This window comes from Dermacentor variabilis, chromosome 7 (genome assembly GCF_050947875.1).
Source record: "Dermacentor variabilis isolate Ectoservices chromosome 7, ASM5094787v1, whole genome shotgun sequence".
Lineage (NCBI taxonomy): Eukaryota > Metazoa > Arthropoda > Arachnida > Ixodida > Ixodidae > Dermacentor > Dermacentor variabilis.
The window spans coordinates 118,282,221-118,303,376 of NC_134574.1; the positions used below are offsets into that span (position 1 = coordinate 118,282,221).

The 21,156-nt window shown below is 41.3% G+C and overlaps 1 protein-coding gene across 3 annotated transcripts; it reads left to right on the top strand.

Annotated features, from left to right (window-relative positions):
* Positions 1–874: 874 nt before the first annotated feature.
* Positions 875–10,305, top strand: LOC142587068 (uncharacterized). Of its 3 annotated transcripts, none has more exons than XM_075697956.1 (4): positions 875–971; positions 2,868–3,001; positions 3,841–4,136; positions 9,966–10,305. In XM_075697956.1, exons 2-4 carry the CDS (start codon positions 2,917–2,919, stop codon positions 10,215–10,217), a joined length of 633 nt encoding a protein of 210 aa, XP_075554071.1. In that variant the 5' UTR covers positions 875–971; positions 2,868–2,916; the 3' UTR covers positions 10,218–10,305. The 3 variants fall into 3 exon arrangements, with proteins under 3 accessions (XP_075554071.1, XP_075554070.1, XP_075554072.1); XM_075697955.1 differs by having other exon boundaries at positions 2,884–3,001; XM_075697957.1 differs by having other exon boundaries at positions 2,889–3,001.
* The last annotated feature ends 10,851 nt before the right edge of the window (positions 10,306–21,156 follow it).

Sequence of the window (21,156 nt, forward strand, 5' to 3'; positions counted from 1 at the left end):
GGTGGTGTACACTGGACTTTTATCTTGCGCGGTATTCACTTGCCCCTAAATAAAGCAGCTATAATGTTTCTCCTCAGAAGAAACACAAAGATAGAAAACACAATGCACCGGAAAGGCGCGACAGTACATTTTCTTTTGTTCAGTGCCGTGCAAAGTATAAGTTATGTCAGTTCTACAAAATACAATAACAAAACAATGTACAGTGGAAAGTCGAAGAACCACGGAAACTCTAATTAGCCAACGCAACCGTAAGAATTTGAATTTTATTACAACGTGAAGTCACGAGCAATGGCAACATCCTTGTATACTTCACCATTATTGAACACAAAAAGAAACAATAGATAACTCTTGAAACAAATGCTGCTATCCGAAACGAGAATGCCCATCTAGCATCCGAAATTTTTTTAATCCTCACCCACTCCTCGAAGTTAGCGACAGCGGAGCGCTCAAGCCCACCGCTTACGTTCAGAGCCTAGGTGAAGCAGTTCTTAAATCATGGAACAGTGCGCCAATATAAAATGTAGCTCGCAACAGATAATGCTGCTTCTCAACAGTGGAGTTGACTAGGCGCTCGCGGGATACGACATAGCTGCGTGCTCGCGCATCAACGAATGCAACCCAACGGCGAGGACACTTTCAATCAGTCTGCTGCTGCCGACACACGATAGTGTGACGCTGTTTGAGCGACTTGGGTTTCGTTCGTGAAGCATATCACGTGAGTCATCGCCTTTTCATCTGCAAATTAGCCGAGAAAACGCGTGTGTATGCGAGATAGCTGCATGGCGCAGGACGTAGTTCCTGTTTTTTTTTCTTGTTTTTTTTTCTTCGGCTGCTCTTCCGACATCAGTGGTGGCGGCCAGAAACCAAAAACACGCCGAGCGGTTAAAGACCTCGCGTGCTGCGCGATTGGCATATATTCTCGCTCTGCGTAGAGACTTGCCAGACTCTGCGCCGGCACACTTCGAAGAAGGGTGAGCTAACTTCGTGGCATTTGTCGTGTCCGGGCGCTAAGTATTAGTGAAACAATATACGAATTTCTCATATCAAAATTTATTAGTTTCTCTATTGGTGTCACATCTCTTATTACGCTCGACGATCTTGGAAATGTTTCGGGCAGTTTATATCTTACGTTAGTTTGGCACAAAACGAAGAACGTTTATATGGAGCAATATCGTCCTAAGTTTACTGATCATACCTGCTGCCTAGCGATCCAGTCTTGAATATGCATGTGTAGCGCAATGAGACTAACTACCGTTATGCACCATAACACACACACTCATATATATATATAACGAGAAGAAAGGGGGTTAACCGAGGGGTCCGATTTTTCTTAGTCATATCATAAGAAGCCAACAAACACTGACACCAAGGACAACATAGGGGAAATTGCTTGTGCTTAATAAATGAAATAAAGAAACGATAAATTAATGGAAATTAAAGTGGATGAAAAAACAACTTGCCGCAGGTGGGAACCGAACCCACAACCTTTAACCACCCAGATGGGAACCGAACCCACAACCAATTAATTTATCGTTTCTTAATTTCATTTATTAAGCACAAGTAATTTCCCCTATGTTGCTCTTGGTGTCAGTGTTTGTTGACTTCTTATGAAATGAATAATAAAAATCGGGCCCCTCGGTTAACAACCTTTCTTGTCGTGTTAACCCCCTCTGCTGCCAAGGTCTGTGAGTGGTGGCACTGGCTAACGCTAACACTCCCAGGGTTTTACTAGGTCACATAAATACCCAAGAAAGTGGATGGGAAAACGGCGCCGCGGTAGCTCAGTTGGTAGAGCATCGCACGCGAAATGCGAAGGTTGGGGGTTCGGTTCCCACCTGCGGCAAGTTGTTTTTTCATCCACTTTAATTTCCATTAATTTATCGTTTCTTTATTTCCTTTATTAAGCACAAGTAACTTCCGCTATGTTGTCCTTGGTGTTTTTTGGCTTCTTATGATATGACTATATATATATATATATATATATATATATATATATATATATATATATATATATGTCCTAATATCTCACAGTGCAAGAAATGATATTGCAGACTAGTAAAAGTGGCACAGACGTAATATTTTCGTTTACGACAAGACGAAAAGGCTCGTGTGGTGTGCGTGTTGCATGCGCTTATGGTTTCTTAAAGGCGCACATTAAGGAATTATTTCTTTACATTATTGCCGCCTGCAACCTGTTACTCGACGTAGTATTTAATTTGTTATTTTTATTAGAACTAATAGGCAGCCGGAGGCCGGGCAGAACTTTGCAATCGTTATATAAAGCCATACCAATACGTGTCACGGTCCGCTATGTATTAAGGCCTAAAACGACCTACTTTCTTTTTTCGCTCTGGTTTGCGCAAGTATATTTGCGAAAACGTGATAGTGAACATTAGAACCTGCCGTCCTCAATGTGGTGCAATTTTTGAAGCAAAATTGGATAGAACAAGAAAAAGGCTAACCAGGTAAGCACCTATGAAACTACTTTGGAAGAGCTCAACATCGCGAATGCCTTCTTTTAGTGACTGTTATGGCGTCTGTTGCACGATTTGTTTTTTGAATACAGTGTCACTACTATGCCAGCTGCGCATGAACTGACATCACAGTCAAACTCAAAGCATGCCCTTGTTTGATTTCTTGCTTTATTTTACTCGTAATTCCTCCGACACTTTCAACACAAGTCAGCGAGATCCAAAGTGTATCTAACTTAGGTTCTTCAGGATGCCCAGCCTTACGTAGAGCTGGAAAGTGTTTGTCTGGTGTCGTGTTTGATTTTCTGCGGTATCAATCTGCTCTAGAAGCTTAAAAATTTCTACTGATGTATGGTTCATGTAAAATTCTTTTGTCCTTGTCATATACTCACGCAGAGATTTCTGAAAGCAGTACAGGAACGCTTGTGCAAGTTACTGAACCGAAATGGCTGTTCTGACCGTCGCTATCGCTCTGCTCGCCATGTTTCAGCTTGGCAACGCTGCCAATGACTATTCTAAGCTTGTTACAGGTGAGCAACCCTGTTCGATAGGTCTTTCTGTTGTACCGTAAGTGTCTTCAGTGCCTGATATTGCTTCGAAGCGATCACGGAAACAGGACGATCACAGACGTATGCTCCTTTCGATCCACTTTTTGGACTACATAGTGTAAAATACACTGACAAGATTAATAAATGTCCAAGCTTCCAAAAAAATCAAACAATCATACATATCGTCCATTGGTTCGAAAAGTACTGATCTATTCATTTAGGGGATATACTTTCTTTTTTTTACCATTGATATAAAGCGAATTCCTTTTACTAACGTGTGTAATCTGGGAGATGCAACACAAATAGCACTTCTGTCTCAAACAGCGAGAAAATGTGTTGATGTAAAACCGTACACGTGGAAGAAATCACATTGACATTGTACACATCAGCTTCGCAATTCTTCTTGCATGAAATATATACATAACGTCCCTAAACCCTCTTGCTTGATTTCGTTTGGCGCATGCACCTCAGCTACTTGCCATAATATGATTCATAATGTATGCCGTGATAAATTTTACAAGTATTTCATGATGACACGCTGCTATCATTGTGGCTATCGTGAATGACAGCATGCTTATTGGCATGAACAGCAAGGAATGCTGCTTTTGTTGTAACATATTCAAACAAAATATGAGGTTTTGTGTGTGAAATGGTATATCTTTTGATGCGTTATAGGGATACGTTGCAATTAACAATCATTATTTCTTTTGCCTAGATTCCATACGTCTCTTACTATTGCGCACATATTCAAGAATACTGGAGAATAAGATGCCGTCAAAACTTCTCTTTACTAAAATGTTTGCTAACACAACATCCCGTAGCACGCTGCCACAACGCCCCGGACGTGGACTGGACAGAAAGCATCAATGCTTACCTTCGGCGGATACCAGACAGAATTCCAATTCCAAGCCCCGCACAGAAGCCAGGGATATTGGGATTGAAATTCTCTTCAGTCGAAGTGACAGGCCTCGGAAGCTTGTGGGCTTACAAGCCACCACATAGCTTTTGTGTGTCTAACCGCACACTGATTGAAGCTGTGGTGTTTGCCGTCAATCCTCTCGGGCTCAACGCGGAGTGGAAGTCCTGCGCGGGAAACAGAGGCAAACTAGGAACAAAGGTAGGCACCATATAAACTACTTACGGCACAGTAAAGATTGTTTAATACCCGGCGAATAGCACAGCACCTTCTTCCAGGTGAAGTTTTATTAGCGAAGGACAGAGATATATGTAGAGTCTGAGGAGAACCAAATTGAACTTAAGAAGTGCAGAACTGGAGAACAGCCTTTAAAAAATGCGCGTAATCAGAACAACCACAAGAAAAGCGTATTATAACTTTGCTAAATGTTCCGTATCTGGCTTAGAAAAGAATGGATGCTTGTTTTCTAGGCGATGGAAGGGATACATAGCCTACTGGCTTGAACTTGCAGTGCTGAATTTGTCTTTCGCAGGATGTACATGTTCACCTTTACAAACTACAACAACGTTTGTATAGATAGATGCACTACGTGTATATATATACCCTATTGCAAAACCCAGTACCCATCATCCAGATAACCTTTAGAACATATATCTTTACAACCAACAGGCGAACTGTTTTTAATTTGAACCCGTTACATCACTCTCGTGTAAAATTACATAAGAGATCTTTCCAGGAGGCATCGCTTAGTTGGGCAATGAACACTTAGGCCTGGGAACAAAAATAAAAATAGTTCTAAGGGAATTCAGTTAGGCCTCTGTTCTTTTTGTTACGATGCCCAAGTGGCGTGGTGGTGTTTTATTATTAAAACACCACAAATGCCCGTTTAAGCGCACTCAACGGAAATGCTCCTGAATTTTACAGTTTGAATGAGGTAATGGCTAAGAGAATTAAAAAGTCAATGCAGTCGAAGTTATTCCTTCTTCTTTTACAGAGCGGAAGTAACTCCGATAAATGGAGTTACTTCCGAAATTCAGTACATTAACTGCGCTTTGTCACAAGGATCCGTCTTAGCGCCGGCTTTATTTTTACGGTATAATAATGACACTAAATATTTAAGGCTCCTCTAATGTTACATTCTACGCGGATGATACAAACGTGTTCTGAGTAAGAGAAATAGGAAATCTTTTTGAGCAAGCTAACATCTGGTTACAGCAACTATGTTTGTGCCTAAATGCTAATAAGCTCCGATTAATCATAAATACGTTTAAATCAAAACGAACAATAATCCACCCTCACCAACAGCTCAAATTTCATAAGGATGGCATCGAACAAGCACCATAGGCAAGATTTTTAAGAACTATATTCTATGAAAATATGTACTGGCCTCCGCGCGAAGATGTTCTCAGAAAGATTGGTCGTGGTGTAGGTGCGCTAAACAGATTGCGATTTTTTCTTCCGAATAATGAGAATCGCAATATTAACAACGCGCTTATACATTCTCTATTTGGGTATTGTTTCCTGGTTTGGTCAACAACTACACAAGCTAACTTAAGATCTGTTTAAACACTTCAAAACAGTGCACGACGCACAATAGGAAACTTAGGACGTACTGGGGTCACTAAACGATGCTATAACAAGTATAATCCATTAACAGCATCAAAACTCCACAGTCAGAAATTATTCCTCGAAATATCCCGCAATTCTGGAAAGACTAATGTGCCTTTCAAGCTAAATACCATGGCAAGCGAACAAGATATAACCCCACAAGAACTTTTATAGGAAAACCACGTTCCATATTAAAATACGAAGACCAAAACTGGCATTTCAACTTCATAACCTTCTAAAAGACTACCCCTTAGTATTGGACATGCTAAAATCTTGAATTTCAAAGTTTTAGGAAGAGGGTGAAAGTATTGTTGCTATCTGAGGAATAATGCAAATGTTAGACTACAAGTATCAAATATTTCGTGTGTGTTTTTGTTTCTGTACTTCAAGTGCTCAGCAAGCTGTGTAGGATTAATCTCTTTTATTTCTTTTTACGTGAATTGTGCACTGAAGTATCTTAATATGTGTACTAATTTAATTTCATCTGTGCTCTCCTGATGCTTGCCATTGTCATATTGCTGCCACAATGTGGGTCGCACGGCCTTGTCAGGCAAATGTTTGCCTTTAGCCATGTCCACTAAGACAATTTGAGTGTTGTATTAAATCAATTAAAAAAGAAAGAAAGAAAGAAAGAAAGAAAGAAGAAAAGAAGGAAAGAAAGAAAGTCTAAACTTTTCGTGGCACAGCTTGCGCAGTTTTTCTGAGCTGAACTGATCACTGCTGTTTATTCCGCTAATATAAGGAGTCCTTGGTGACCTAAAAGCTGGAAAGCATACATCATTATGCACACAGTTTCGAAGGGCTTTCTCTAGTGAAATAGGGGCGAGGTGAGACAAACATATGGTTGGAGGAGTGTGAAGGTCCAAATAATATTACCAGCGCTTGAACTATGCTGTAGAAAAAGCCCACAAAGAGCGCCTTCTAACATAAAGTGTTCATCGTAGTGTATGACCGTAATAGGAAAAAAAGAGAACGCCGACCAAAATGCGGTTTTCTGAAGAGTCTTAAAACTTTCAGCTTTCACACGGAAGCCATGTAACTTCGCGACCAGACGAGATTTCGTCAGACTTTTTGTTTCGCAGTGTACGATCTCTGTAAGGTGGAGAAACGTCGATGAACAAAACAAGAAAACAATACCTATTAGTTTGTTTACAAATGATGCTAAAAGGTAAAAACAGAACATAATTGGAGATTAAATATGTTCAAAACTCACATGTTTTGACGGTATTCTACCACTAAGCTTTTATGCCTAATGAACTAATATTCTGTGTGAAAATGAATTTAGCTTTGTCCTATGCTCTTCCGAGGAATAGGACAGCCCTATGGAAGAATTAGTTGAGCATTGTCCTAATCCTTGCTAACTTGGGTGCATGCTTTTGTCGTTGTTTTATTTGCATTTTTATTGTCTATAGCTATATATTTACCTTTTTGTCTTGAGAGCTTTTCACTAAATCCTTTTTACAACGCATTTACGATATGTAGTCTTCGTACGGTGGGATAAGCAAAATGCCAAGGAATGATAAAATTGAAAAAAGTACAAAAAAAAGCAATGTCCAAGAGACAGCTCGCCAAATGAGTGATGAGTTGATCTCCTTAACATCGGAAGAAACTGCATAAAGCATGAATTACGACTTCCTAGCAACAAGCCAAAGCGTCTTCCGCCAATACCTGTTCAAGGTGTCTTCGAGAAGTATGGAAAAAAATTATCTGGTACCCTGTATCACGCAGCCGCAATGGGGCACGTGAGACATTTTGTGCAAGCTTCGTAGGGTGTATCGGTACTCTAGCACAGAAATGATGCAAACAAATTAATACTAATACTAATAATAATAATAATCGAATGTGCTAAAGTTGTGTCATCAGTTGCGCCATCGAGCACTACTTTTTCCTCTACGCATGGATGTCGAATTCTGCATATATATATATAATGAAGAAAAGGAGTGCGACATACGTTTGGGGGGGGGGAATAAGCACAGTATATTGTCAATCAAATATAATGTGGTTATTCAACGTATGTCCACCACTTTTTTTCATTATATGTATATATATATATATATATATATATATATATATATATATGCGCGTAAGAAGAATTATGGGTTTTACGTGTCAAAACCACTTTCCGATTATGAGGCACGCCGTAAAGGAGGAATCCGGAAATTTTTACCACCTGGGGTTCTTCAACGCGCACCTAAATCTAAGTATACGGGTGTTTTCGCATCTCGTTCCTCTCGAAATGCAGCCGTCGTGGCCGGGATTCGGTCCCGCGACCTCGTGCTCTGCAGCCCAACACCATAGCCACTGAGCCACGACGGCGGGTTGTGTATGTGTGTAGGATTGTGCTCGGAAATTGTTGTTTGAAGAATCAGTAACGTATTCGAAGAAAAACGGCAACATAACTAATGGCGTAAATGTAGTCGTGAAAGATGTCAAAACGTACTGAGATACATGGGCAATCTTCTTCCCATTTGGGCATATGTGCTATGTGGAGCAAATACATCGTTTGAAAGTTAGCATTGCTCCACTTTGGAAACATAGCTTAAGAACGGACCTCTTCGTTTATGACCAGTGTCGTCCTTTCAGTGTAAAAAGATGGCGTATTTAAAAGTTATAGTAACATGCAACGTGTCCCTTTCATCCAGCTTGATTTCCCGCTGTTTCTAAATAAATGGCTGTTGTTCATTCATTGCCCGCATTCTTTTAAATCTTCTTGGTCACCTTGCAAGAGAGCTTCCCTGTTAATGTAGCGAATTGTCTCGAAAATATTTTGAGCTGTCCTCTTGCATCTGTATAACAAATATATTTAGTGAAAAACTCAAACTTAAGAGCAGTCAACCGATTGTTTCTCCTTCATTCAACGTGGATGGCCAGCCTGGTCCGCGCCAAGTGTGCAACCATATTCCTATTGAACTTAATACTACAGCTCTTCGATGGACCAACGTAACGATGAGGTCTGCAGAACCAACAGCTACGAAAAACACATCTCACTGTGAGAACAGCGTCCAGCATCCCTCATTAAAAAGCTCTAGCTCAGCCCCCCTTACTGATGGAGGCAAATGGCTTGCGTAGAACACCAGAAACAGGACAAAAGAAGGCACACATGTTTCAAGTTGACCAAGGTTGCACTTTGGACTTGTTGGTATGTCGTGATGGAGTATGTCGTGATGAAACTGAACAAAATAAGAACGCCGACGACACAAACGCGTGTTGTCCGTGTTCATTTGTCCTCTTTCTGACGCGCTACGCCTTTTCCCTCCATCATGATGTACAACCAAGCCCAAAGTGCAACTGCAGCCTCCCCACTGTTCGCTCAGCGCACATGTCACGCCCTCAGGCGCAGCAGTTAATTGAATTTACTTCGTGTTTTAGTTAGGCACCGTCATTAGTGGTAGGCGGAAGCGTATCAACGATCCCGCTAAGCCGCAATGTGCAAATTATTACAATATGCCGGTTTGAATGAATGGCACCACAAGCACTCACCTAAAATCCGCTGTTAACTTTTACTTCTTTTCTGTTTCGACAATTCCTCGCAGACTGAGTGGCGCGGGCAGCGAGGAGCCTGTGGTGGACTATGACTATCTGCATTAAATTAAAAAGAAAAAGTTGTGATAATTCTAGGTGCATATTTACCTAGGAGGAGGAGGTACTTAGGTTGAAAGTGTAGCTGAACGTTATAGTACCATTGTGTGTTCAGTTGGTCTCAGCTTGAAGAAATGCATTTCTGACAAAGAGGCAACGCCGATGAGGGAGTGTTGGGTGTCAGAAAGGCACCTTGTGCATTTTTCAGCAGCAGAGAGCAATTATTACTGTGGATTAACTTCACAAAATCAATGAATTTTTTTGAATGTCTTATTGAACATCAGCAGCAGGCACTGATTTCGCGAAATGTTAATAGAAGTTTCAAAAATAGCAATTTATAATTCGCTATTGATTAGAGTCATGGCATTCTACAGAATTATGGATGCTCAATGCCGCACAAACTGACTAGTTTTGTGAGGCACCATAAGAAAAGTCTCTATGGACACAAGTACTGTCTCAAAAGATTCACAGGGTTAAAGAAAAGGTATATGTCCTTTCAGGGCTGAATAGATAAGACCTTTTATGCATCCCGCTCTTATTTCAGGCTGCTTTGTTCGGTAATAGTGAGGCAGTGGTCAAACGTATATAATCACAGTAAGTGACAAATATCCATGTACCTCCGCAATTAGCTTTCTTGTTATTTCATATCAAGTTCAGAAATAAACAACTCCATGCAAAATGTGTCAGTGTCAAGGTAGCACATGTGTTGGGGTCTGCCAGGAATGTGGAAGGAAATAGATTAAAGTACATTTAGTTTGCACTACGTATTGATATACAGTTCTTTTGTTACAAATTTGGGTAGCCGCTTTGTAAGCTTCTGTTCTTTATTTCTAAACTTCCAAGGTTTCTCCAAGGCAGCTGCGCATCTACTTTGCTGCTGAACCAACACCTGAGGACTCTTACAGGATTCGGCTGCAAAACATCGAACCCAACAACCTTCACGACCCCCAGTTGTACGTGACAGGAACAAACCCAACAAATATTCACTTGGTGGAAGCTCTCGGAATCGTGGGCATGCCCCACCTGCAGCTCATGTGGAGCAGACTCACCCGTGTGGATGCACTGGCACTAATTGAAGGCAACCTGCAGAACTAAGGAAACCTTGTCAATGTAAAAAGCATGGTTTGGTCCCCAAAATATATTAAGACACAGCTGCTTTACAACATGCTGGTTCCATTTTTGATTGACGTGGTTTCAACCTTATCTGGCGAAGGTTCGTTCGGAGACGTAATCATATGACTAAGAATTACAGATAGTTAAGGCGTCAACTGAAGCTAGTTGTTCCAGAAATTAAGCTCTCTTTTATTCTGGTTGTTGCGATTGTACTTTTTTGTTGCTGAGTCCTGGATCCAAGGTGATTAGAGTGGAGAAGGTCAAAATGCAGATGCACAATTTTTTGTAAAACTTAAAAGACATGGTTCATAAGAAACACAGGATACTATATTCCTTGGTATTACGGTCACAATAAATACTCGAATCTCTAACAGTGTGCCTAGCTAAGTCGTTCTCGTCAATTTCGATATGTTTGATTATGCGTTTGGTCACACAAGCTTACTGTGACAATAATAGGCTACGGCTCTATACATAGCAGTCCTCAAAGTATCTTTTCTTGTTGCTGTCGTTGTTGGTGTTGGTGGCAAAGCCGATTACATGGACCGAGGTTAGGTCCACTACAACAATCAGTGGGTCCAATGACCGTTTAAAAAACTGAGAACCTTTCGGATCAATAGCTGAAACAGAAGAAGCTCTCTTTTATTATGCTTCCCTTTCTCTTCTAGTCTCGTCGTTTTAGAGCACGAGGCATGAGACATACGCACCGCAGGGAGCCATGTTTAAAAGGCGGCCGGAAAAGCGACGGTGGCTGCTACTGCGCTCGCCTCGCCCCTGCCCCACACCATTTTGCCGAAGAAGAGCAGCTTTGGTCTCAAGAGCCTTTGACGCTGGGTGATCCGGTAGATACGTCGTTTCGGCGGTTGTAAAATTGTTGAAGGAGGATAATGATGGCGAGGTCGCTGGGTAGGCTTATCGCTGCAACACAGATAAATGAAAGGTAACGACAGCATTCATTTATCAAAAGTGCGCCCATAAGCGCACTAATGAGTGACAGCAACAACTATCTAGCGGGGAGTATTTATCGTCAACTCACTTCACATTCACATCATCACGTGTGTATGGACAGTTTACATGTTCAGCTGCTTTCACAGACTGGAACCTGCTACACTTTCAATTCATAAGCAGCATTCATTTGCCATAAATCAAACGAAACATTGTTTGCTCCTTCATTTGAGAGGAACCATAGTTCCTTGCATATTAGAAATACAGTATAAATGCCGAGTTAAAAGCGCTCCGAATAAAGAGTGACGTAACTTTTTAAATGATTTGAGCCTGGAAAGATGGACCAGGCGATTCAAGGAGCGATGGGAGGAAAGCGAAACGCACGCTAGGACTGTCATTTCAGTACAGGAGTCAAGAAGAACCATTGCTGCTTGGAGTTCATTATCATTCGCTGAAAACTCAATTGCCGACGATTGCTGCAGCGCGCGCTGCCAACAAAATGTGCCCTCAACCAGTGCAGCAAGTGCAGCACGTAATTTGTTTCTCAACCTCAGGACGCCATAGCTACGGCTGTGATGGCGACTGCGAAGTTGTAGGCTACCTTCAAATGTAACTTTATTTCGCCGAAAATATATGTTTTTTATGTGTCTGCCAATATTGAGCATCATGTTGCAAAATAGATTATCTTCCTATCAGCATTAGTGTGGAAGTTACATTGAGTTTTCAAAGTGGTTTCCTCGCATTGCGAAACCAAAAATATTTCCTAGTTCTATTGTATAAATATTGTTCAAAGCACCTTTTTAATTTATCTTGTCGCCGAGCAGCCGCACGAACAAAAGGCGACTATAATACATCTCGTGGTAGCTCCAGCTGTGAAGCTTGTGCAATTTAGGCTGCTGTGTTGTTTTGCAGCCTCAGCTGTAATGGGTTCATTCCGATTCGCGGTGCGTCAGCCGCCACAGTTGGTCGGTGAAGTTTCTCCATTTAGGCTACAGGCGGCAATGAGAAAAAGATACCCGGTTCCCACCGGGACTGCACATGTGGCCGTGGTTTGGGAGTCAGCTACTCTACCACTGAGTCACACGAGCGCATGCTAGCATGTAGCGGAAGAATGCCCTATAAGAGGAAGCTTTAGCTCGGGCCCAACTCCGACGCGGCCTATTCAAATACATGTAAAACGTAAAAACGTTTGTCCGGAACAAACCCTGGACCGATTGTACTGAAATTCGTAGCATTTGAGAGAAAAAGTTAAGTTGTAGTGACTGTTGGAAGCGGAATTTCGATTTAGGGCCTGAAGTTCCGTAAAAGAATTTTCAAAAATTCGAAAGTTTGAGAAAAATAGAAGCGGGAGGTTTAAAAATTCATAGCTCTGTATCAAGAACCGATATCGCAGTTCTGTGAACGGCATCCACTACATTATTGAAAGCGGACAAATTCGATATGTCATTGTACATCTTAGGTTAACCTGTTAAGTTGTTTACAAGGGTTCTGCAAAAGCTGTATTTTTATTGTACTAAACTTTTAGAGATGCATGTGTAACATATCAATTTTGTCCGCTTTGGATGCAATATTGGATTCATTTCAAAAAACTGTATTATAATTTCTTCTTGACGAGCTATAGAGTTATAAAATTCATAGTTTCGTTTTCCGAAAATTTTCTATTTTTGAAAAGTTTTAATAAAAAATTTACAACCTAAATGAAAAATTCGAAACAAACAGTCATTAGATTTCTAGTTTCTCTGTTAAATGCAACAGACCATCCAATTTGGTGCAGTGGTTGCCGAGAAAAACGCATTCTCCTTTCACATGTATTAAGATAGGATCACCCGAGCTAAAGCTAAAGCAAAAGCGCGCACCCATACGATGGGATGTGCGCGCCGTGTGGGATCGATAACTGCACATTTAACATTGCACTTGCACATGATAACAGAAAGTAGAACGCCATGTAGCAGATGCACAGGTAGTGGTGCATCTGCTACATGCTACACATGCTACAAAGAAATTTGAGAAAGAAATTTTAAGGAGCAAGGAGACGTATACAAGCATGCTATAAAAATAATTATTGTGTAGGTGATTAAAGCAAAGTAGCTAAGTGACTATGTCACCGCAGCTCTTCAGAGGGGATGCCAATAAATCACCATCGTCACCATCAATTAGCATCCCTCCTTACAACATGTCCAATCCGGCTGGCTACGGGACTATGTTACCGCCGCATTTTAAAGATGATGCCAATAAATTATCCTCATCATTAACGTCATATCGTGCCACTTGCCTTGGAATGTGACATTTGCGCCACGTGGCATCTGTACGTGCGCCCTTGTAATGTAGTTGCACACTATTACACCAGGTGGAGCGGCCTGTAGCATTTCGATAGGTAGCGGTGCAAGGTAGATAGATGTCTGGAGGAAAAGATACATTATAAAGATGTATCAATATTGATGTAATGCAAAACATGTACGACACACTTGATTAATTCCCGCAGGCTAGCTGACTGTTTGGTACCACCCCATTTCAAAGTAGATGCCAATAAACGATCAATATCAACATCATTATCATCATCAGCAACGTACCGTGCCACAGGTGAAGGGATGTGGCATGTGCGCCACGTAGTCTGAACACCTGTGTTTACTTTGCCTCCTCGCAAAGTACGAAGCGCTGCTGAAGAAGCGAATCGTGCAGGCACGCTGCAGCAACCAGGAGCTGTATTCTGCGGTGATCATTTTTGGCGATACCATCGCGTTCGACATCGCCTTCGACATCGCCAGACGCTGATTGGCTGGTTGAGCACTACGTCACCCAATTTTGCACAACCAGCCAATCAGCGCGCGCCTGATGGAGATGCTATCGCGGAAGCAACACTGTCGCCGAATGTTATCGTAGCAGAATACGCTCCCACGCAGCATCGGGCTCATTAGACCGCGGTGCATGGAGCAGGACAAGCCGCATCAGAAGGCGCAGCCCACCATCGACACCTGGCAGGAAGTTCAGACTGTTCTCCTAAAAAGGACGACAAGAGACTTCGCCGCGGAGAACCTGTAGTTGCTGGTATGTCGAAAAGGGAACTCTTATTGAGCACTATGTTCAAATTAGCTGGTTAGTTCAACTTTAGAATAAAAACAGAAACAGCGCGACATTCTGCTCTTTACTCGCTCATCCTGTGTGGCGTTGTTTCTGTTTTTTATCCTATGAATTGCCCTCCTCCAGTTTTCGCTGTGGCTGTGCTGCGTCTGCAGCTCGGGCCTGTGACTTTTCTTAGATCTTTCACATGGTGTTAGGATTTGTTTACGTTTTTCTCAATAGCACATTTTGCTCCACCTTATGTTACGCAAGCTTTCATAATATTTTATATGAAATTCGGCAAACTCATTCCTTACATGGAGATGTGTGCAACAAACAGTAATAAAAGAAATGGGTGCAATATTTTTGCAATTAAAGCTCACTTAGGAAATAACTTTGGTCAAAATTGGCAATTTGTTCAATTTTGCTTAGTTTTGTAAATATTACTTCCTTCATAGTTATCACATTGCATTTATCCTAGTTGGTTATATAGGTCCAATTATATAGCCATTATAGTTCAATAATAATTATATAGTTCATTTCATGTTCCAATTGAGCAATTGATTAGTTACCTATCACTGCTGGCGCGCCTACCGCTTTTACCACGTTTGTGAAAAAAGTTACCTGCCAGAACTAAAACGAAGCATTTGCGGTATTTTAAATAGTTGATATAATTTAATAAGGCATGCTAATTCTGAGAAAATTTTTTCTAGATCCTGGCTTGCAATTGAAAGAGTTCTTTTTGCGTGCAGGCTACGAGCTCATTAGTAGAGGTTATTAGCACAGAATCAATTTGAGAATCAAGATTCTAAAAAGAAGAGTTTCAAATAGCAAATAAATACCAAGTGCTCCCTTGCTCTTCAAGCTCGACAAAAAATTTAGTAAAAATGTTGGAAACTAGTGTTTACGTTTTTCAATACATTACTTATAAATATAAGTTCGATAACACCGACCCGAATATTTTTTAGAAAATTACAACATTTCAAGTTGTATTATAACGGGTACCCCATATATCCAGGAAAGTCCACCATACAGGTTAGCCTTTTTATATCAGGAGCTTTTAAGTAGCTATAACAGTGTATATTTGACCCCAATAGAATAGTAAAAAGCAGTCTAATGTAAAACTGCCGACACGAATGCATCCAAAATGAGCACGACAAACCGATTCGTACTTGTACTTTTGAGTACTCAATCACCCCTTGCAGTTAGTAACTGTCGAGCACTGAAACCATCCGTTAAAGCGGCCACTGTAGGTAAAGTAGTTTAGCGAGCGCTTAAGTGCGCCATTATGTAATTTGAACACGCTGCAATAGTTGCTGTTTTGCGACACTAAACTTGACTAGTTGCTCGCTGAATGCCACATCGTCGAGTGCTTGGGCGAACACGAATGAAATTGAGTGGCATCGCTTTACAATCGATCATTTGTAGCCGACACGCGACGTGAAGGGGAGGCTATGTCATACTTGCACGGGCTACGGTTGTGCCCCATGTCGCACGAGGCTCCTCTGATTGCCCAATTAGACAAGGAAAGGCGTCTGTCAGCGAGATAACCGGGAGCAAGAAGTTGATCCTGTGTATTTCAGTTCATCTTCCAAAGTAAAGCAAGTCACAGCGAGCACTTGAAAGCATCGTGCTCTTTCACCAGCTGGTTATATTCCAGTTCGGTAGCAAGCATAGGTACCGAACTACATGAATAGAAGGCAATCGAACTGGTTTGCATCATGAGTACATAGTATCTCTCGCCGTGTGCATCTAGATAATGAATCAACGCACCTATTTCTAACACACACACACACATATATATATATATATATATATATATATATATATATATATATATATATATATATATCCCTACATGATCACTAGATTATTGTGTATACCAAGCCCATCTTATATTGCCAGAATCTCGAAACAAATATTCTATTTTTGTTTACATTTATTTGATGGTGACGGAAGCAAATATGGCGTAGAGGCAATTATGTTCAATTTAATAACGCCTTTCGAGCTAATTAGTGATACTATTCAATAAGCAAGACAGTTGTTCATCTCTTTCTCTTTTTTTGTGTGTATAAGCATGTACACCAATTTCTTTCCTTCCATGCACCTCAAGTAAGCTCCCACAGTGTGACACTCTCATACGAAATCTAACATTGAAAAACTTACAAACATATTGAAAAGTAGTACGGTTCATTTTAAGCAAATCTTGAGCCAATAAGTTCGCCACCGCAATATTGAAAGCTAACTGGATAGATATGCTATGACCTAGAAAGACAAAAGTGCATATTGGAGTTTCTTCTGCATCTAAAACCTAAGAAGCTAGCCATTGATCCTGCTTTATACGTATCTTACTTCATAAGTAGTAATACTAGTAATGATAACTCTCACTGGCTTATGCTAATTTTTGTACGAACAGATAGAATTATGTTCTCTTTTTGGCACGCGTGATAGCGAAATGGGATCACTAAATCTAATAATAGCCCCATCACCAAATGACGATGTTCTATTCGTTTTCATATAGTCAGTTAGTAGAATTTTGGTAATATTCTTTAGGCTGTATCATATCCCCCTTGACTGGACTTCGCATCCACAGTAGTTAAGAAAATTATAGGAAATATTAAGGATTACAGAATATAATTTCCAACCTAGAATGCTCTAGAAGTCATAACGGCTCCCTCACAATTGGTTGGGCTCAATATTCGCTTGCATACACTATTTTATTCTGGCAAATATGACATGCCAGACATGTTGTTTTGGCACACACTTAGGCATTTTGGCTAGCCTGCGCCTGAATGGCACATGTACTTCTGCTTATTCATGGCTTACATAAACCATAATTTCAAATGGTATTGAGCATTCACAGTTAAAGCGTGCAGCAGGCTTACCACGCCGTGTCCATTTTGTTATTACTTCGATACATAAGTTAACTAATATGCGAACTTAGTTGGGACCTTGACGGGTAAAAATATTATGCGAATTCACGCGGTGGTCTGCATCATGTCAAAGCATATTTTGGCACACTCTTACATTTTTTTCCAGTTCCAGCAGATGTTTTCCCGAAGGATGATAGCGATAACTATAGTTCAAAGTTGGAAAACTGGTTGAAAGCTTGTGCTTAAGTCTGTCGTTCCGCAGTACACGTTTCAAGTGATGCGCACATAGCATTGATCCCGAATTGTAACCAGGGACGCTATAACGTGAAACTATTCCAAAGTTATCTAATCAATGCCTGCAATCCGCCATCCGCGATTGGTCATAAACTTCTTACGACCACCCCCACTTGACCTGTCTGTGACGAGACGTCACGAAAACCGCGATAGCTCCTCATCTGATATGACGTGTACACACCGATTATGTATGATTAGACAGAACGAGAGACAAATAGTGTTTTCTTATTCGATGCCTTTTCGCCATCAACCCGCGTCTATTGGTCAAAAGTTTTCTGGCTGCACGCACTTCACCTGCCTCTCACGCGCCGTCACAAAACCGCTAATACTCACCGCGTCAAAGTGAGGTGTATGCGCTAAATATGCATTAATATGTCGAAGAAAATTGAATTTTCTTCTAAATAGCCGCAGGCTCCCCCTTTTTAAAAGGAATAAAAGATGGCTACCACTGATCAATCAGGCACTGGCTACTCGCACCTCCCCGAAAGCAGGGGTTTATTTGTCTACAATAGAACATTCTGCTTGGCCGTGTAACATTCTCGAGCACTTTCGGCAAGTTTACGACCTCGTTCTGCCAAGTATTTTTTGGTGAGAATCTGTTTCATCGCATTATTAAGATTCCGTTGCATGCCGCCGCGATGTTTGACCAGCCACCCCAAGCTAAGTAAGGGAAAGCGAACCAATCGCAGGCGCCGGCACCACCCACTTCATCCAGTTATCGATTTCCAGTGGAGTGGCTCGGCCCCATCGAATTCTCTCCAATTGAGCATACTCCTCGCTTCTTATCAGCCATTTGGAAAAGGCAAACCACTCAGTGTGGGCAATGTAATCTGTTTTTAAGGCAAACAAAAGTGACCTCTGATGAACAAGGAGAGCGTTTGTTTGGTCTCTTGAGATAACCCTGCGGGTGACCGCCCGATGCTTGCGTCGTTTACGCAAAATGGACGTCAGGAGAATTGAATAAAAACATATTGGAATAGTTTTACCTTATAGGGCCCCAGATAGCCCAAATCAGTGCGCTTATGGAAATAAAATAACATAAAATAATAAAAAAATCCCACTTGCAATTTAGCAATGATAATAATGCTTTAGAATAAGATAGCATCAGAAATTCTTCTATTAGCTGCTGGTGCGTGTATGCTGCACAATTTCTTTGTCGACTACATTGTTCCTCCATTGCCACCTGCGACTAAGGTGACATGGTAGTGAAACTGAAAGCATGTCCGGGTTAGATATTTTCAGGATTAGCCAGTCGTCAGAGGGCCTCACCAGTGCTGTTGTGATCCAGTGTGTGTGCCCAAGTTCTTCCAAGTTCATCCTGCATGCCGTCACTTATTTCTAGTTGCAATATATATTCGCCACCTTAATGTCTAGAGTGCAGTATGGTTCACATAAAATAGTTGCTTTTTTCTTTATATATTCGCAGCGACTTCTGAGCACAAAGCTTGAACGTTTCTCTAAATTCCCAAACCGCCATTTTTCCTCTGACCATGACTCTTGCACTGCTGTGCACGTTTCATATTGACTGGCCTGAAAAAGGATATTCTAGGGTTGGTACAGATAAGCGACCCCTATCGTCATGTCTTTACGTATCAGCGTAGACAGTCTTCAAAGAGAGATGCAAACTTCATTGATACGATTGAGATGCTAACCTCGGTAATCGCCTTGTATATTTGAATATACGTCCTATTTCGGCAACGAGATTCTTACAAAAACAGCACAAACGCAAGCATCGGCTGCTTTCAATTAATTTGCTTCCCACTATATATTACAATTAATCAAAAAGGTAACGAATACCAATCTGCACAAAAAATCACGTACTAAATTTTTTTTCGATCCGTTCGAAATAGTATGTCTTCACTTAGAAAGATGTAAAGCAACGGTACTGCCCCATATTTGCCCTAAAACAACACATTGACTAACGTGTACAATAGTTTTTCTCAAACTCGGAGTGAGCTGTGCGTAGGCAAAAGCGCACCCGCACAAGAAACCGCACAGGAAAGACACGTAGTCCGGGCCAAGTTTTCTTTTTGAAATATTGATGCAGTCAGCGTCTCTAGGTATTCTTATTTCGTTTGGTGCGGACAATGTACGTTGACTAATCATTGTCATGTCAAAGTGATTCTGCACTGTGCGAAACCTTACAAGTATTTAACAGGTGCTCTTCTCTATATGGATATGTCGAGTGACAATATGCAATGCGAAAATTAACCATAAAAGAGCCAAACGCATTGATTTATTCTGTGTTCACGTTTTTTGTGCTACGGTAAAGAATACAATCCAACTTACCTCGTTACTTTGTTGTCAGAAAACAATTGCAATTTTCGCCAGAGTGTCAATTTGAACGCGTCTTGCACTATTTTTAATATGGTGCAAGATCGATGAATAAAATAGTTATATAACACGCCTTTTCATTATTTATTAGCATGGTACCTGGCTCACTGCTACAATACCCCGGATATAGACTGGCCCGAAAGCATCCGCAGGGTAAAATATACGCAGGGTAAAGGGCAGGTACCGGGAACAATCTTCATACTAGGTAGCAAAGAGTTCGCTTGGATACTGGCAATAAAAACCTCGTCACGGAAGTAAACGGGCTGGAGAGCACACTGGCCACCATACAGCTTTAGTGTTGACATAACGGCGCCCTTGCTGAGGTCGTTGCGTTGGCCGACAATCCCCTTCTGATCAACATGATTGCAAGAGCTGTACCGGAAACAGTGAGACAATCTGGACAAAGGTAAGTGTATCAAAGTAACGAGACGCGAAGAAACCAGACAAAGAGCTAATCATTGTTCCAACTTCTCCTTTTTTTTTTTGCAGTGCCCACCTGCCCCGTTTATTCATGATTTTCGACATACTCCCGCCCCCAAGCAGCGTTGTCCAATCGAAGCTTGTAAATTTCTGCACTGGCCTTCTTATAAGCTTGCCATCTTGAGCTTTCTCAGATTATTCCATCGTGACCAGGGAATATGTACACGACTCGTCCCAGTAGCCGAATACCTCTGGAGATGTTAGGTTCCTCGATGAGTACTACACCTCTGCTCGTAGACTGTTACTAGGATGTGATGGGTAGAGGAGAAGTGCCCGCAGCTCGAGGAGGTATTCTTTCTTCCGTCGGATCCACAGGTAGTCCACGAGCTTCTGGCAGTATGCCAACTTCTTTATTTATTTATTTCTTTCGATTCCCTAAAGGCCCAATGCGGGAATTACGTAGGGGGGGATTCATCAAAGAAAACGTAACAATATGCAACACAGAATATAAACGGCTGAAGAGGTGATGCGGCGTGACCTTATTCTGAGGTCTGCACTTCGAGCTTCGTCCTCACTGTTTGTTCGCTTTGGAGATGCAAGAAATAAGCTCCCGATCAGAAAATGAGCAGGACATAGTGGAGAGGTCTCTCTAGCGTCCGCTACGCATAGGTTAGGGGTCTTGAATATGTTTCTGAAAACTAATTTTCCGGATTAAAATGCGACATGAACGTTAAAGAATGATTTGTCTCTAATAAAAATATAACTATCATCTTTCTCCTCAGAAAGAACCGAAAGAAAGAAATGAAATGCACATTAAAGGGGGGAAAGTACACTTGTCTTGTTCAGTACAGTTCAGTACAGTACAGTGCGGTACAGAAAGTACAGTTCTCTTGTTCAGTGCCGTGCAACGTGTTAGTTCTCGCCAGTTCAACAAATACACTAACAAAAGAATGTACGCTTGAAAGTTGAACAATAGAAACTGCAATTAACGAAAGCAACCA

Excerpts from the sequence above, each read along its gene's own strand:
- LOC142587068 (XM_075697956.1), top strand. The coding sequence starts at position 2,917 with ATGGCTGTTCTGACCGTCGCTATCGCTCTGCTCGCCATGTTTCAGCTT. Across the intron at positions 3,002-3,840 it reads CTATTCTAAGCTTGTTACAG|CACGCTGCCACAACGCCCCG; the intron begins GTGAGCAACCCT and ends AACATCCCGTAG. Across the intron at positions 4,137-9,965 it reads GAGGCAAACTAGGAACAAAG|GTTTCTCCAAGGCAGCTGCG; the intron begins GTAGGCACCATA and ends TAAACTTCCAAG.